The 19,135-nt window shown below is 39.1% G+C and overlaps 1 protein-coding gene across 3 annotated transcripts in view; it reads right to left on the reverse strand.

The window, feature by feature from the left end:
- Positions 1–5,069, reverse strand: part of LOC134535922 (signal transducer and activator of transcription 5B) — a 65,956-nt gene extending 60,887 nt beyond the window's left edge. Inside the window, exon 1 of one of the 3 annotated variants that reach the window (XM_063375305.1) lies at positions 4,770–5,069. Coding sequence is in view for 2 of the 3 variants with exons in the window: in XM_063375304.1 (XP_063231374.1) it covers positions 4,244–4,325 (82 nt within the window). In the remaining variant the exon portion in view is untranslated. The other 2 variants (XM_063375304.1, XM_063375306.1) reach the window with 2 other exon arrangements.
- Positions 5,070–19,135: the final 14,066 nt, after the last annotated feature.

Below are 19,135 nucleotides of genomic sequence, written 5' to 3' on the forward strand. Positions count from 1 at the left end.
TATATTTTAACTCAACTATAAAGTGAAACTGAAAAAAAGTGTGGCAGTGGGCTTTGTGAAGGGGAGGTTTTAGTAATGTTTATGAAATAATGAGAGCACCTATCATAACAGCTAAGAGGATATAGTGTATTATATGTCTTAAAAAAATCAGTGATTCAGTTATAATTTAGTGATTTTTCAACATTTATAAAACATAACTAAATTATGAGTATTTATTTTAAATTAAGATTTTTTTTCTACGGATTCATGTCTGCGTTAATTTTGTACATTATAAGTCTGTTTATTGCACAATTCTTCTTAATTACTTAGAAATATCACAATAAATAACATTGTCAACAATCAGTGTTCATATTGGTCACATCCATTACTTCAGGGCGTTACAGTAGACGCAACATAACTCCAGTGTTACATATGTAGTGCAGTACGTACTCCAGTAAAGTACAACTTTACACACAAAATGCCTCCAGTGTTGTCAAAAGTTAAGAGTAAAAAACTGCACTCGCAGGCGCAGGAAATTGTCTATAACGTTCTGCAGTTTATGGAAAATGAAGCGCGATTGCAGGAACCGTCCATTTCACTAGAGAAAGCACACCTGTGAACAGCTAAGGCGACGGGTGTGTCTGGTACGACTATACAAACAATTAAAAGGGAGGCTAAGAGGAATGAGGCTGGTGAAGGAACATCTTTTTAGAGGCCCAACAAGAAGCGAAAGAAAACATGTAAACACGAACTTGACACCTTTGATGAAGCTGTGGTACGACGTACTGTGTACAATTTTTACTTACTTGAAAAACGTGTGCTGACTGTCGAAACTGTACGACGTAAACTAAAGAATGACATACATTACCAAGGTAGCAATACAACCTTAAGGACTTTAAAGAAGCTATGATTCAGGTGGCAGAAAACCAAATTGCAGCACTTACTTTTAATAGAAAAATCAGATATTCGGCAAAAACGTATAGAATATCTCAAAAGTATGCGTCAATATAGAAACGATGAACACACAATTATATACATGGATGAGTCGTACATATTGTCTTCTCATGTAAAAAATAAAATGTGGAGTGACATGTCCTCAAATGGTTTACTAGTGCCTGACACAAAGGGTCAAAGATTAATAATGATTCACGCAGGTGGCGAAAAAGGTTTTATCCCAAATGCTCTAGCAATGTGGAAGTCACACCAGGCAACAGGGGATTACCACAAAAACATGAATAAAGATAATTATGAAAAATGGCTCACCGAACAATTAATACCAAGTCTTCCACCAAACAGTGTTGTTGTGATAGATAATGCTCCCTATGCCCTATCACAATGTAAAAATAAATAAAATGCCTACCTCCAGCTCAACAAAATTGGAAATGCAGCAGTGGTTAAGTAAGGAGATATTTCCTTTACTAGTGACATGCTCAAACCAAACTTGTATAACCTCATCATAAAGAAGCACAAACATTCGCAAGTGCAGTACTCGGCAGACAGACTATTGGTAAATAGTGGCCACACATTACTTCGTCTGCCCCCTTATCATCCGGATTTGAATCCGATAGAAAGCATATGGGCTAAAGTTAAAGGAGAAGTTGCTTCAAGAAATGTTACTTGCAATTTGGCAAATGTAAAAAAACTTTGCGAGGAAATATTTAACCGAATGGGTCCAGAAGATTGGATACCGATTTGCAATCACGTCAAGACACTCGAGAACGAATACTGGGATAAGGATGTGCGTTTTAACATTGAAATTGATAAAGTGATTGTTCAGTTAGGTGATGCAAACAGTGACAGCAGTGACGTTTACACATCAGACTCTTTGGATGGAACAGTCAGTGGCATTGAAGAACTGAGGTAGTGCTTGGAATGTCAGTGGTAAGTGGTCAATGTTTTCTGCTTTTCTCTACCTGCTGTGAGGTCTGCGTATCTGCTTATACCCCCTCCTCATCCACCCGACCCACCCACAGGTGTTGCAGTCCCTACTCTTCATGTGTGACGTAGCTCAAGCTCGGAGTTATATTGCGCCTAGTGTACATCTGTTACCCAACTAAAAATTCTAATTCTAATTTCAAGTGTAGATGTGTTTGTTTCAATAATGTCAAACGCTTCTTTGTTAATTTGTCAGCACACATAAAAATAATTGTTACATAAATTTCACCAGATCAAACAAATTTGAAGTAGTTTGTGTAAGTCTCAATGACTTTTAGTTGTGTGTGTCACATCCATTACTAATCATATTAATACATTTCATATATCAATACTTTTTGTTTTGTTTAAGAAGTTACAAAAGGCATAAAGTATTAACGTGTATATGGTCCTCAAATTTAAAATCCAAAAACATGATTATTCTATAGTTTTAATGACAGTAAATATATCTGTTTCATCCGTTACGTTGGTTTTCATTAAAATTGGATTTATATAATGAAAAAATATTAATTGGTATATGTGAAAAACTAATGTGTTAATGTGCTCAAAATCACCCATTTAAAGGCTCTAATTCGACTACTTGCATAACATCGTTGGTGCCCTAAATTGTATTTATATTAGAGGTATAATTTTGCTGAATTCACAAGCAGTCCTGATATAAGAAGAGCACAAATTCAGAAATTCTTCATAAGATCCGAAACCTAAATCTTAAGTTGGCACTTTTACAAATACTTACCTACTTAAATGTAATGTAAAAATACAATTGTGGATGTAAAATTGCATCTGTAAGCTAATTGTTTACTACAGTAGTTAATTTACATAACAGACCCCAGAACTACCTTCCATGTATTATTAAAAAAAAAAAAACTAAACAAAGCTGTTCAAAATTTTCTAGAACTATCATAAGCAACTGTAACATGTACATATATAGAATAGGCCTAAGATTCACAGGTCCTTGTGCAAACAACACACAAATGACAAATGTTCCTTAGAAAGAGTGATACTGCTAGATGATGACAAAATATTTTATGGCCAGTTGCACCATCGAAGTACCATTATATATCCATAATTGGATTTGTGAAGATATGACTATCAATCATTTTAAAAACACTAGCATGAAAAAATATAAAACAAAATTTGCATCATATTCCTAAATATTTGTATTGCAAACCAATAAGTTATTATACGTGCAAAAAAAAAGTATTTTAAACAAACTATTATGAAAGATAAATAAAGCATCAGCATCAAAAACATATCTGAAAAGTGGTCTTAAGAACTACACAGTTATTTTGAATTTATGCGCTAAGAAAGACTTGTTAACTAACCAAACAAAATATGTAAAAAAATTATTAAATAATTCTATGGCTTGGATGAAAAATAAAATTATTTTATCTAGAAAAACAGAAGTTTTACTAATCACCTGTAAATGTATTAGCAAATTTTTTATCCAAGAGCACCATTACTTCAGAAATCTGATTGACAAGTGTTTACTTATATGCCAAAGTTAAAGATTATTTTAAAGAAAATAATAATAAAACTTTAAATAACACCATTTCTGATGGTAGGCAACCAACAGATGCTTTATAGAAATTATGTGGCAAAATAATTCTCGACAGAGATTACGGACCAATGAAAATGGAGTTATCGTATTTATTCTCAAACTGAACATGTCGAACAAGAATCAGCACATCTTACATAAATCACCAGAATGGCCTGTTCATGTAACACATTCTTAGTATCACCTTGATTGAACAAAGGGTCGAGTTGAAACCAGGGTGAATGTTTTAATAGTGGTTTCTAATATTAAGTGTAAAGTTAGCTAGGTAATATCAGCTAGTTACATGTTATATTTTGTTAAAATATTTAAATTATAAAAAAATTACAAACTTTGTTTATGAATTAAAATCTTCCACTTAAGTAATTATATACTTTATTTCCCAGAAGCTGCTACTTTCAAAATTTACCCAAATGTTTAATGTTAAATGTTAAATGTTTACAAACTAAAATAAACATACTTAAAAGTTAAATAACACAATCTAAGACTAAATGTTTACATAAACTTAACCATAACAGAAATTTGGTTAAGACAATCATAGTAACTTAAGGCTAAATATTAAAATTTCAAAAACCCTTTTGTCCAAGCTAGCCTACACCATTGAAATAATTAACATATGGCAACTAATTTGCACTCATTATCATTAAGACTAACAACAAGATTTCAATTACCAACATACCTAAGCACTTATCTGTGTCCATATTTTACATGCACAGCCTCAAAAATGACCTTGTGAAGCAATATAAACTAAAGTTTGTAACTTCCACCATTACTTACCCGAATATTCATATCGACATGAAGGCCTTTTAACGTCGTCTTCTGACATTGAATTCTCCTCCGACTTGATCATGAATAACATATACACATAACCTTACTTAAATGTACACACAAGATTCTTCACTTCTCAATTAAAGATATGCCGCTTCCATGCAACTTCTGGAAATTTCAGACTTCAAATTCACTTCTAGGAAATCTGCCGATGTTTATAACCTAACACACCCATACAGCTGCGACATCAGAGACACCGCGTCTGTCAAACTATAATCTATTGCTTCCACTCCCACAGCACCAACAAAGACATTAACACAAGGTCGAAATTAAATGACGGCCTGTTTTAAGTAAATGTGGCATAGTGTACAACCGGGCTTTTAACCTGTATAAAAGTATCTACACCGAGCTCCACATAAAAAACGATAATCTGTGCAGGGAAGAATCACTGAAAAATTTACACGAGACCTTACACAACAAAACAACGCACACCACTTCAACACACGACCTCCCGCTACACTACTGTACAACTTACCAAAAGCTGTGGTAGGTGTTGTCGTCACTAACAACGGTTTTTCAGATTAGATGACTAATGTTATTTCTTCTTAAAGTCAAGTACCAAGAATATAATGACATAAATGATCTGTAGCCCTGTTCCGAGAACTTTGCCTATATATGGAAGATGGCAAATCACGTGGCCAGCGCATGCGCACTTATGATTTTTTTTTTAAATTGAATAATAAATAAATTAATGTTCCTCTTTCTTGTTTAATAAATGAAACGTTTAATAAAGGCCACCGAATGTCAAAACTGAAATAGATTTTTTTAACTCAAATTATTTCCCTTGACTCTTAAGAAGGAACAATAACATTTCCCTATACCAAAATATGACTACGTAAATAAAAAAAAATTCTTAATGCATAAATATTTTGCCACTGACGCCCACCTCACCATAGAATAAATCAAATACTTGCTGCACATTAGGACGTATTGGAGTGTTTCAGCGTAGAGCAGCGAAAATAAATAAAAATAACTGGTTTAGATTGCAAGTCGCACTTCGGTGGACAGCGCAAGGCATGCCCTAGCCACTGTATGCAACTTCCTGTGCGTAGTAGGCTATTTGAAGGCTATCAGTTTGCAGTGTGTACATTCAAAGCTGTAAGGTTTGAGAATTAGACTATTAATTCATAATAACCAGTGAGTCAGAGGTACTTATTGTAGTTTCGAGGCCATACAGGATACTGTATAATATAGCAGACACAGCATATATTCGATACATCAAAATATACCTTTCTTCTTCTGCAATTTTCATACTGTAGCTTTAAAGTATGTAGGCATTTCCAAAACATGATTTAACTTAGTATTCAAATATAAGAGTATGATTACTGCGCCTACACTGATAGTCAATATTGTGCTTTAATTGGCATGCATGGAGCAGGTCTAAACTATGTTGTGCTGCGCTACACTATCTGATCTATGCAGATCCTAAACACCAATGTGTACAGGGCCTTAATTAAGTATGTAAGTACATGCGAGCACCTTGGTGTGTACATATTTAGCAAAATAATAGACATCATAACCTATAACATAAAAAAGTAAATAAAATTATTTCCGCATGTGATTAATCAATAAACATGATTGTTATCTACTATAGTTTAAAAGGATTATAGAAAAATTAAAAATATAAATTAATTAAATAAATATTAAGGTATTTAATAATTTATATAGCTTGTCGCGTACCCGTCTGTAGAATACATGGAGACGTGGCGGACGTCCCTCGGCCGTTTTCTTGTATTGCCCGGCGCCAGCTCTCTCGCGTAGAGCAGCCTCCTTCGGGGAGGCAGGGGTGGACCGTCCGGCCCGTGTAGCTGCCGAGGGACGTCTCGCGCGCTGGAGAAATGTGCGGTGCAGGCTAGTTGTGTTAGTCCACGTGTTTTGGCCCGCGGACACGCCTGATACAAATCAACACTCACGCACACGGTAAATAAAATGATAAAAGAGATTATAACAAACTATAGTACAGAAAACAAAAGCGATAATAGTGGCGAGTTTATGGAGCGTCTCGCGGCCGCGTCTAGCCTCGAAGGTGACTCGCACGGGACTGGAGAACAGGACGCTGGCGCATTGCTCTCGCGCGCACGGAGTGGAAGTGACGTCATTCCCAAAGCCGCAGCGCGCTGTGGACAGGGCTGTGATCCGGGCTTGCTTTAACCCCGAGGCACAGAGGTACGACGTCAAGCTCTTTGTGACATTGTGTTCACTAGTTCACTGTTTGATACATTTTTTAAAAAAATTCTTTATGATCTTTTGTTGTATTTAATTTCCTTGGGTTTCACGTGATTTTATATTCATAATATGTGTACAGATTTTTTATTTAAATTTTTTCTATGTCAAGTAGTTGCACTTTTTCTTGGTTTTGTTTAATTTCGTATTATTAACAAGATGGTTTATGGAATGATCCAGTAGCTTCTTTATAGGAAAGTAGTGTAATTTATATTACAGTATTATGAACTTTTAGAAACTGCATGTATTTTTGAAAATAATAATTATTATAGTTAATTTTGAACCTTTTGCTTAGTAAAATATGGGAATTGAAATTGATTGCTGTGGTCAGTGATGTATGAAGGCTCATTTAAAAGAGGCCGGCAGCGAGGGAAGAGGAGTTACAGCCGAGCGGTCGAGGTGGACACATGTGAATTCCGCACTGACAAATGATATAGGCCGCCACGAAACAGCTGATAGGCAAACCGATAGTAACCCTCGCGGGATTTCCCATGCCTGACGTGCGATAGTTTAAGTAACTGACATTTTCATAGAGTTTGGAAATATGTGAAATTGTTTCGCCTAGCATCAAAATATGATGCAACAAGATAAGTTAACGTGTAACGAGAGTGTTAACATCTCGCGGGGGTTCAGCAAGAAACTGTACCTATCGTCGCTTCCCTACGAGAGCATGGGCGTTTAGACATCGGTAGGTATTAAATTTGAGACTGTAAGTTCCTGGTACGACATGTGGTCCGAGCATACAAATGCTCGGTTCGTGGCCATGGTTTCTGCCAGTACGCCCACTACGAGGAGGTAACCGCCAAGCAGCTATAATAAAGTACCTAAGTGATACCATTGCCAACATCCTTTACCCAGTGGCGAACTAACCAGGATTTGTGTATGCGAGGTGTAAAGAAGCATGGCCTCCTCCCCCCCCCCTCGTATTTAAGCGGGGGGTTCGGGGGTCCTCCCTCAGGAAAATTTGGATTTTAAGGTGTAAAAAAGTGCTATTTTAGCAGTTTTCGGTACTTAAATTTAAATATTGTAATGGTAAAAATGTTATTAATTTTAATATGAAATTTGTTTGAGTGATGAATAAGAAATTAATTAAATATTTGGGGCTAGGGGGGGCGGGTATTAACCCCTAAACCCCCCCCCCCCTGGTGCGCCTCTGCCTATACCTATTTGATGGCTACCTGCTTCGAGCCCAGATACGCCCCACAGCATTTATCTGTTGCAGAAGAATTTAACAAATTTGTTTTTGTGCTCACAATTTACAGCTAATTGCATGCAAGCTTTAAAATAATTATGATACAGCTGCGAACTTTCATTCATTTCACCTCCCATTCCTTTTAAAGAGACTGACTTTTTGCAAAGATCGTAAATCAATGGCCATTGATAGAAAGACCGAAGTTAAAGAAAAGTCTACAGGTATAATGTTTGTAGGTCATACAAAAATTCTTTTTTATGCTTTTTATCAAATTTGTAAAGTGATGGGTAATATGTATATTAAATTCGGTGTATCTCAGATAAAGTTAAAATCCTTATATGCATAAGTTTTAATAGTGAGTAGTTGGTTTTCAAAATATTTTTGTTATATTTTGTATTCTCAAATGTATATAGTAAGATTTATTTTAATATGGTTATACTATGAACTCAGCTCATCTTCTGTGCACAAAGAGAACTGTTTAGTTGAGAAAGTTAAGATATTTAGCAAAAAGATTGACGCCACTCCCGCTGCCTGGTTAAGTTTTATTTAAATGTTAGTGTTCAAAAGGGATCTCAGGGGTTCTAACGGGGTTCGGCCTCGTGGCTGCAGGCAGGAGTGCGCCGTGATTCGGAACTTCCCTGGGCTATCCAGGCCACTCAGGACGCCTTGTAAATGACTAGTAAACGGATTACGAAACACTGCACTTTATTCAGCATTGATACATTAATTGGTCCCGGTACTGGCCGCGTCCGTTGTCGGACCGCTGTGACACGCGTATCTAGGAATGCGAACGGTGCGCGGGACCAGGATAAGTTGCAAACTAATATCAACGGGCTGAACCGGTGGACACTCATCCCTATGGGAGATTCAACAGAAAGTCACGGAATTGATGTTGCAACGACCTTTGCAGACACGTTAACATATAGAGAAAAACCCGTGTTCAGGGTGGTATGCAGTCTAGCCTGCGACGGGATATTAATGACTTTGAATTTACGTAATAACGCCAGGGGGCGACGTACACGCTAAGTCTCTTGAATTGAAAAGCTAGTCACTTAAAATACACGTTACACTTTGCACTATCAAAATGGAGAAAGTTAAGAGACGAAAGTTAGTCAGTATTATTCTCAACACTTATTACGGAGGATCTTCGACGATGACGATTAATTAGCTAATGAGCAGAAAATTGTGTACCACTACTACACGGTCCTTAAACTGGACATGGAATTACGTATGAAAATAAAGTTCCCTGATGGGAAGAATTTAATAAGTTAAGAGTCACACGAAATATCGTGCGACTGGGTTGGGGTCGGCGCCGAGCTGATTAAAAGATTTACAAAAACTTACACTATTGCTGAAATGTTGAAGAGAGGCTAAAGTTGATGGCCCGACGTTCGCGGAGCGTCCGACCCCTGCGAGCTCCCGACGGTAACTGAGTTCGAGACCGCCCTGCGGCCTCGCGCCTAACCACGTGAAACGCGGGAAAACCGACCCGGCCAGTTTTGGACTTAAAGACAAGTTACACAATATATGCTTATAAAACAATTAGACATAATTTCCCTTACATGAATCCTCTTTTAAATTGTTATTAATTTAGTTGTTTTAATTTGACAAAATAATTATATAATTAATTAGGCGCATTGCCACACCCGGCCGGGCGCTGACGTCGCTTTGGTGTTCGTCGCGGCGCACTATCACACACTCCGCGGTCATCACGCTCGGGCGTGTTCGATGCACTTAGAAGCAAGTGTTGCTGTGGCATAACGACCTTTGCGTACCAGAGGGAGCACCGGCGGTTGGCGTCAAGATGTTTTTAACCTTTTGGGGGGAGGGGGAAATTTATTAATTTTGGTTTGCAATCATTTGACGCCGACCGCCGGTGCTCCCTATGTTCGCACAGGCCGTTATGTCACAACAACACCTCTTAAGTGCATCGAACAGGCCTGAGCGTGATTTCCGCCGAGTGTGTAAAAGTGCGCCGCGACGAACACCAAAGCGACAACAGCGCCCGGCCAGGTGTGGCAATGCGCCGAATTAAATACGTAATTATTCTGTTCAAATCAAAAACAACCAATTTAATAACAATTTAAAACATAATTAATTTAAGGGAAATCGTGTCTAATTATTTTATAATCATATATTGTGTAACATGTCATTTAAGCCCAAAAACTGGCCGGATCTTTTTTCCCGCGCTCCACGCGTTTAGGCGCGAGGCCGCAGGGCGGTCTCGAACTCAGTTATCGTCGGGAGCTCGCAGGGGTCGGATGCTCCGCGAACGCAGAGCCACCAACTTTCGCGCTACATCCACATATCAGCAATAGTGTAAGTTTTAAAATCCTTTTACCAGCTCTGCGCCGACCCCACCCAGTCGCACGATATTTCGTGCGACTCGTAACTAATTAATTTTTTCCCAACAGGGAGTTTTACATATTTTACGTAATTCCATGTCCAGTTTAAGGACAGCGTAATTGAGGTACGCAGCTTTTCGGCTTCAAAGCCAATTAATTGTTATCGTCGAAGACTCTGCTTAGCAACGTGTGTCGAGTTCTTACTCGTTAATTTACGTCTCTTAACTTTCATCGTCTGTAAATGTGTAACTTGTAACGTGCAATCTAACCGAGTAATTTCTGATTAATAAGTGACTGTAAAGTGTATGATTCCAGTGTACCGGGTTACGTACTTTTCGGGACCTTAATATTTTGCCACAGGTTAGATTGCAAATAACTTTGGAACGTCCGTTTGTATGTGCTATTTTCCATGTTAACGTAACTGCCTGTAGAAGTTCTTGCAGCACAGGAGATCTGTGGCTATCCGCCGCGCCATTCACATTTATAATCGACCACTGTAGAAGTCCGTGTACACCACTTGGCAACCTATCCTGGTCGCGCGTACCGTTTACGTAGAGAAATACGCGTATCGCAGCGGTCAGACAACAGAAGCGGTCAGTACCTGGACCAACAAGTGTATCGGTTCTGAATAAATGCAGTGTCGTGTCAAATCGTTTACCAGTTATTTATAAGGCGTCCTGGGTGGCCTGAACAGCCCGGGTAGGTTTCGAACAGAGACGCGCTCCTGCCTGCAGCCACGAGGCCAAACCCTCGTTAAAACCCCTGAGATCACTTTCAACATTAATAATCAATTTAAAAACTTAGACAGTCAGCGGGAGTGGCGTCACATTTTTAACTATCATGCTTCTGCTATATTTTTAGAAAATGAAAAGATTAATGAGTCTACTTCCTCATACACTTATGGGTAAAGATAACCATACATAATGGTTGATTACAAATTTTAAAAACAGTTATGGTATTGAGATGCAGTCCTAGTGTGTGGGGATGAGTGCCACATTCCCTCTGTAAGAGCGGGGAGGAAGGGGGATTTTGACAAATCTGTTTATTTCCATTTTGCAACAGGGCTGCTGCCTGCAGTGGCAAGTACTCTACCAATCATCTCCCACAACACGAAAATCCCCTAAGCACTTTTTCATTATTTCCTTGTAAAAGTCCTTGCCTCGCTAAACAATTGACGCCAACTGCCGGTGCTCCATCTGGATCGCACAGGCCGTTACGTCCCAACAACACTTACTCGTAAGTGCAACGAACACGACCGAGCGTGATGTCCGCCGTGTGTGTGAAAGTGCGACGCGACAAACAACAAGCGCCCGGTCGGGTGTGGCAATGCGCTAATGTATAATTAAAGAAGTAATTCTCTTTTTAGAAAACCAAAATCATAACAAATAAAAGATACTGAAATAATATGAAAATTATGTGCAATTGTTAAATAATCATGAATTATCAAATTTAACATTAAAGTCAAAAACTGGTCGGAGCTGTTTTCCCGCGCTACACGTGTCTTGGCGCGAGGTCGCGCGGCGCTCTAGCACCAGTTTCCGTCGGGAGCTCACAGGGGTCGGTCGCTCTGCGAACGCAGTGCCTACAGTTTTCGCGCCATGACCAATTCATCGCAATAGTAGTAAGTTTACAAAATCTTTTCAATGAGCTCTGCGCCCGACCCCATTCACCCCTCTTAACCTGTTATAAGCTGTTGTAACTTTCGTATGTTTTTATATCTAGCCAGGCCTACGCACAATTCGGAACATTCGCATTGCAGTGGGTTAGATTGCAATCACCTTTAGGAACGTTTGATAATATACGGCTGTCATCGTATGTTTAGCTTCATTTACCATATAAACAGTTCCAATCTATCAGCTCTACGATAATTTGCCACAGACTTTGTGTGGTTAGTAACGGTCATAGGATAGAACATAATACACGAGTTTGCAGCCTATCCTGTTCGTGCGCAACGTCGATGTGTTGAACCAATCGTGAAGCGACGGTCTGACAATAGACTCGGCCAGGCCTTGGACAAGCAAGTGTATCAGTCTTAATAAAGTGCAGTGTATTTTCAATCAGTTTCCCTTTTATTTCAAGGCATCCTGGGTGTCCTGAACAGCCCAGGTGGTTTAAAATCACGACACACTCCTGCCTGCAGCTACGAGGTCAAACCCCCCTTATCCTGTTAGATCATTTTCAGTTTAATAATTATTCAAAACTTAATCAGACAGCGGGAGTGGCTTCACAATATCTATTCATTCCACTCTTTCCAATTTCTCACTATAAAAAAATTAAGAACTGTGTATAAAACATTCAAAATTTAAACTTTGACGCAAACCATTAGTGCTCCTCGAATCCGCACAGATTGCTATGGCGCATCGCCGCCTCTCCCCGAGCGTGTGCGACATGAATGCACCTGGGTGCAGGGAGGTGCAACGCCTCAAACACAAGCTGCCCCGCCTAATCGACTGTGGCCTGCGCGAAAGTCGACCACGGGGGTACTGTTAGGTGACCTGATTATCTGGACTTTGAAATTAACTTTCAGCACTCTTAAAAACAATATTAATTTAGTAATGGCTATGTTTAAATATTATTTGTAATTCTGGACTTTAGCGCGATCAGGCAGCGTGCATGGCCCGGGATTACTTTTGCACACAACACGTTTTCGCGGCAGCGAGGCTGGGGAGTCGTCGGACGTCACAGCCATCGCCAGTTAATCACCACCCTCCAAGGAGACTAGTCGCGAGTCGCCCGCGGAGCCTCTCGACCTCCGCCCTTGCCTTCTCTACCGGAATTGCGTCAGTTTTTAGCCCATCAGAAACGTGTCCTGTAGAGCGCGGCTCCCAGTAAGCGGGTCATGCACGATGCAGCGCATGTATAGCGTGCCTGACAATAAATCACTTTAAATTGAGTCTCTGCGTATTTGTTACAATGCCCGTAGCATAGCATCCCTGGTGGCTAAAACAGCCGGGGGTAACTCTGACGGAACGACCCTTACTGCCTGCCGGCCACGAGTCAAGGGTCTCGGCTACGCACTAGCACGTAGTTATTATTGCTAGTTGGCACCCAAAAGCAACTCCACACCCTCAACATAACCTCGGCAGAAGGCAGAAGACATCAACTTAATAATAATAAATATGATTTGATAAACAGTATTTTTTAATGAAAAGTACAAAGTTTTCAAAAATTTGTGGACATTTTCTTTTACATTAATTTTCTCAAGGGATGAAAACCAGTAATGCATATTTGCAAGCAAGATTTTTTCAATTATTTTTCCATGTTCATTCATACCTTCTATGGCAGCAAAGCTTGGTCACCACCCCGCCAGTAGCAACAACTGGCAGAATGCAACTGCTAGCCATACCCACACGAGTCAAGTGTAAATCCCAGTGCTAGTATGACGCCGCCCATCGGTGCTCCCTCTGGTCGCACAGGCCGTTGTGTGTCCACAACACCCGACTAGGACGTGTGCAACGAGCGCACCCGTGCGTGTCGTGTAGAGTGAGTTAGGGCAGGGCGCAAAACGCCTGTAAGTAATCCCGGCTTGTGGTGTTGTGTGATGCGCCCGGCTGGGTGTGGCGTTGCACTATCAAAACATAGTGCCCAAATAATTTTATGTCAGAAAAAACTAAAACTTTTTATATTTTTAAAACTTTAATTAATAAAGTAATGTTGATTCAGGCGTGTTATTCGAATCTAAAACTTTGTCTACACACACAATACCTTTAATAAACAGTAAAAAACTTGGACGACGAATTTCCAAATTATACTTTTATTAATAAACAAACATCGTTCTTTGTAACGAATACGCGCGCGCATGCGTGAAACATACGAAAGATGCGAGTAACGAAATGCATTCGTGTGTAACGTTTCGTTACTCGTTACTAGATGCCGCACCCGTTACTCAGTACCGAATACATACGGTTTGCTACAGCTCTAGTGTTTACTTCCTGCTCTCCTCTCTTTTCCCTTCTCTCTCTCTATGACTATCTCTCTCTCTCTCTCTCTCTCTCTCTCCTCTTCCTTCGGAGCGGCCTTCGGGATTACGCTCTGGAATCCTTTGCTGGAGCGGCCTTCGGGATTACGCTCTGGAATCCTTTGCTGGAGCGGCCTTCGGGATTACGCTCTAGACTCCTTTCCCCCCCCCTTGGAGCGGCCCTTCGGGTATTTCGCTCTAAGGCACCAACTAACCCTCCCCCTCTGCCACTGGCCGAGCAAAATGGCAGGTTAGTGCCAAGATCTGTGAGTCAAGGAGCAGCTGACAGACTACCAGTGGGCCTGTCGCCCCCCTCACGCTACTCCATCACCCGACGCTGTTGCTGGGACACGTCAAATTCCATAGTTTAAAAAAAAAAAAAATAAGCTAAAATTACGATGGATTCCACGAAGTACAACTGTTTATAGCCACGCACAAGTCCTCGGTTATTAAAACGGTTGCCGATGTGATACATTACTGGGGTTCAGTTAGGACACATTTTGGAATACGACCCAAGAGTTAGGGTATGGCAGTTGCGTTGCCCAACTAGGCAGTGCATATTTGCTACCTTACTGAAACGTCTTGGAATACTGCCAGTCACTTGTATGTCATGTAGTTAATCTTTAAGTTATAATGTCAAATTTGACATCGTACCGACTGTAGTAACCCGGTCCACCCTGTCCATATCAGTCCCCAGTAATGGAAAGCACCCTTTACAACCCAGCATGTCAAAGGCATAACTGTGCAACAACGAAAATAACTTATTTGTGCCGTATTTGTTTGCCTGTAATTCTTTTGGCAGCCTTGGGCATAATTTAGTTAATAAAGCAACTGAGTGTTTTTTTTTAATGTTGTATTTAAAGGGAGTCGTTGCGGCTAGTAACACAGGCTCTGTTTTGGACTCATATTTTCAAATTACTGACGCCGACCGGCAATGCTCCTCTATGTCGCATAGACCGCTATACCTCATCAACGTCTCGCAAGGGTGTGTGCACCGAACTCGCTCGTGCGCGCACCAAAGTGTAGATCATGCAACGAGGCGAACGCCAGGCAACAAGTACAACGTCGGCGGAAGGTTCCAGCCGGGTGTGGCATATCCCTCCGCCGAACTACAACAAATGTAATTATGTATATTTTCCACAGGTTTTTATTAGACATTATTTTCATCCTTTATTATTTCAGTCCTCTCAAAAGTTATGTTTCACTGTGCGCCTTGTCCCGAACCTGGCCGGTTCAGTTTCCCGCGAAAATCACACGTTTCCGCGGGTGGGCTCTCGGGGGGGTCGCCCGCGGTGAGAGCGAGAGCCGTGTAGTATCCAGGGTTTCCACAGTTAGTACTTTCGTACTAGATCTAGTACTTTTATAAGTTTTTTTAGTGGTCTAGTACATTTACTCTCAGATCTAGTACTTTTTCCTTCAATATAATAATATTACAATAACACCAATTTGTTTTATTACTAAGTTTTTTTTTAATATATGGAAAGCATGTGTGAGTGGTGTGATATTTAAGCTGTTTACTTGTTGACCAAATACTATTTAGTTCTTATGTCATAGAGATTATATTAACAATTTTGGAAAGCTAATGGTGATAAGCATTGTGTGAATCCCCTGTCTATGTACTGCTGCTTCCCCTTCTTCACACAGGAGTGGAAGGGATTCCCAGACTTCTAATTTTTCAGTTGACGACGACGAGTCAGGTCAGGAACTTAAGTCGATCGGTCTGCAGTGCAGGGCTGAGTATGAATACTTTGTGGTTCTGCGCTCGCTTTTGTTTATTTTTATTTTTATTTTTTAAGTGAATAATTGTCTGGTACAAATTTGCGAGATTGAATTTTTAAATGAAATCGTGTTCTCATTTTGAACTAAACAATGTTAGTGTCACTAAATTAAAAATGGATAAGTGGTTAGAAAAATGTTCTAAAAATAAATCAGCCTCTGAATCTCAGAGAGAAAAGTGTAGTGAGGCACAAAAACGTCTCGAAAGTGAAGATCCTAAAGCCGGTTCTTCCCACTCACAAGAAACCACTTCTAAAGGTAATGTTGACAGTGGCGTAGCCAGGATTTGTGTATGGGGGGTGTTAAGAAGCATGCAACACCCCCCCCCCCCCCCCGGCCCGTATTAAAGCGGGGGGTCCGGGGGTCCTTCCCCGGGAAAATTTGGATTTTAAGGTGTAAAATAGTGCTATTTTAGCAGTTTTCGGTACTTAAATTTAAATATTGTAATGGTAAAATTTTTATTAAATTTAATATGAAATTTGTTTGAGTGATTAATAAGAAATTAATTAAATATTTGGTGCTAAGGGGGGGGTTTGAACCCCTAAAACCCCCCCCTGGCTACGCCCCTGAATGTTGATACAGTAGACATTGACATTGATGTATGTTATGATTCTGATTCTGAGTTACATAGTTCTTCTAAAAAGATAAAGAAAGTGTTCAAGCAAAAATTCAAAGAAGTGTGGTTGTCAGATACCATTCTTAAACCCTGGATTAGTTCATGTAAAAGTAAAGAACACACTGCTTATTGCAAATTTTGTGAAATCAATATAAATGTAGCAAAAGTTTAATGATATGTCATGCAAACACTCCAAAACACAAGGAGAATGTTGATGAAAAAAGAAAGACACCAGATATAGTCTCATTGTTTAAATCTAGCTCCACATACCAAACTGAAAAAGAAGTCAAAGAAGCAGAATTGAGATTATGTCCTTATGTTGCAGGACATAATTTACCTTTGAGTATTATGGACACACTTCCAGCTCTGATAAAAACAATTGCCCCTGACAGTAGACTCGTGAACAAAATACAGTGTGGTCATTCTAAATGTAAATATTTAATAAAAAAATGCTTTGGCTGTAGATTCACTGGATGAAATTTCAAAAAAGCTTCAAAATAATTATTTTTCTTTAAATATTGATGAGTCAACTGACATAACTGAAAATAAATCTTTAGCAGTGGTGGTTCGTTACTATGACAATTCTACCAAAAGAGTCGAAGATTCGTTTCTTAACATCATTGATGTTACTGATGCATCGAGTTCAGCTTTGTTTGATGTAGGTACTCATAGCATTATTAAACAAGCTAAAGATGCCTCTGGCTAACTACTAGGGTTTGCTGCTGATAATGCCTCTGTTATGATGGGGCATCATTCTGGTATTCAAGCACGCCTTAAATCATTAAACGAACATTTATTTGTAGCCAGATGTATGTGCCACAGTTTTAATTTGTGTGCAACCGAAGCATGTAAGAAACTGCCAAATAATTTAGAAGAATTATGTGCTGATATTTACAACTTCATTCAAAAAAAACCAAAGGTTAGCAGAATTCAAGCAAATTCAGGAACTGTTGGAGTTGAAACCACACAATTAGCTGAGATTGGGAAAAACACGTTGGCTATCGATGCATGATGTTGTGCAGCGAGTCGTAGAACAGTGGGATGCATTGGTTTTGTATTTCAGTAAAAATGCCCAAGATGGAATTGAAATAGCGAAATCCATTTTGAAAGCGCTACAAAACCCATTAATTAAGGCATATTTTTTGTTCCTGGCTTTTATTCTGCCGACAGTAATTAGTTTAAATTTAGATTATCAAGGTACTGAATATCGTCTTCATGTTCTGATTTCATCAGTGGGAGAAAAAATGAAAATGATAATGAAATATTACATGAAACCTCAATATGTTTTAAATAATCCAATTGGAAAAATAAATCCAGCTGACAATGGCCAGTTTTTAGACATAAGCAAAGTTTATCTAGGAGCGAGAGTGGAAGTCCTTTTGATGGGATTAGACAAGAACATAGTTCCACCAAGTCATGTAACACAATTGAAAGTTAAATGTTTGGCCTTCTATATTGAATTTTGCTCCCAAGTTTTAAAACGAATAAATTTTAACGACTCTGTTCTAAAAAGTTTAGCAATGCTGAGTCCAGAAAAGTGCAAATCAGACGACAATCACAGTATAATGCAACTTGCCAAACATTTTCCGAATGTTATTGAAGAAAAAAATTACGAAACGAAAACCTGGATAGGGAATGGCATTTATTAAAGACTGTAGAAGCACTGAAGAAATATGACGATTTTTATGATTTTTGGAATGCAGTTTTTGGAATGAAAAATTCTGTAGGAGACCAAATGTTCCCTTCTTTAACAGTGTTCGTTAAAGCCATGCTATGCCTGCCTCATTCATCCGCAGCAACTGAAAGAATATTTTCAGCATTACCTAACATTAAACAAAAATAAATTTAGAAACAAACTACAAACACCACTGGTAAATGCACTTCTTTTGGTAAAAGTAAAATTGAAGAACACATCAGCTGCAGATTTTACTGTTTCAGAAGAACTGATCAAGTTAGCAAGCTCTGCTAGAAAAAATGAATGAATATTTCCTGTGGTTTATTTTGTGAGTGGGAACTCGGAAAATATGTAAATGTAATATTTAGTAAATGCAAGTTTAATGCATAATTATTTCAAAAACAAAACTATTTTTTTGCAAATTCTAAACATTAAATTTAATTACATGTAGTATATCAAGTGCAACATTAATACATAGGACATCATAGTTTCTATGAAACAGCAACTCCAAATGCATGCTGGTGATAAAATGGTGAGTTTAAAATTTTATTTTATTTATTTTATTTTTGCATGTGTTATTTTAGTTACTGTTTATTTTCAATTCATTAATTGTTAGATCGTTGCAATGTAATATTAACTCCCTAAATGGGTAAAACGATAACAAATTATAATTTAGTACTTTTTTTTTAATCTAGTACTTTTTTCTCGCGTAAGTTGGTACGAAATATTTTTTCCTTGTGGAGACCCTGGTAGTATCCTTCTGGAGCTCGGAGAGGCCGGCAGCTTCCGCGCGACACGGAACCAGCAACTTTTGTTTTCACCGACATGTAGTTTCAATAGTCGTAATATTTCTCAATCTTTTTCGTACAGTTCCGTGGTCGGCCTCAATTTACCATGTGGTATTTCACTTAAATTATTCAGTGCTCTAAGACGAGTGTTCAGCATTATATGTAAGTACTGTGGGGAATCTACAAGGAGTTACGTCAGTGCTTCACGCAACAACCTAGCCGACCAGCTAAATAGTTTCAGCCCGCACGGGGCAGCCAGTAGGCGACA

The sequence above is a fragment of the Bacillus rossius genome, chromosome 10 (assembly GCF_032445375.1).
Source record: "Bacillus rossius redtenbacheri isolate Brsri chromosome 10, Brsri_v3, whole genome shotgun sequence".
NCBI classification, from domain to species: domain Eukaryota; kingdom Metazoa; phylum Arthropoda; class Insecta; order Phasmatodea; family Bacillidae; genus Bacillus; species Bacillus rossius.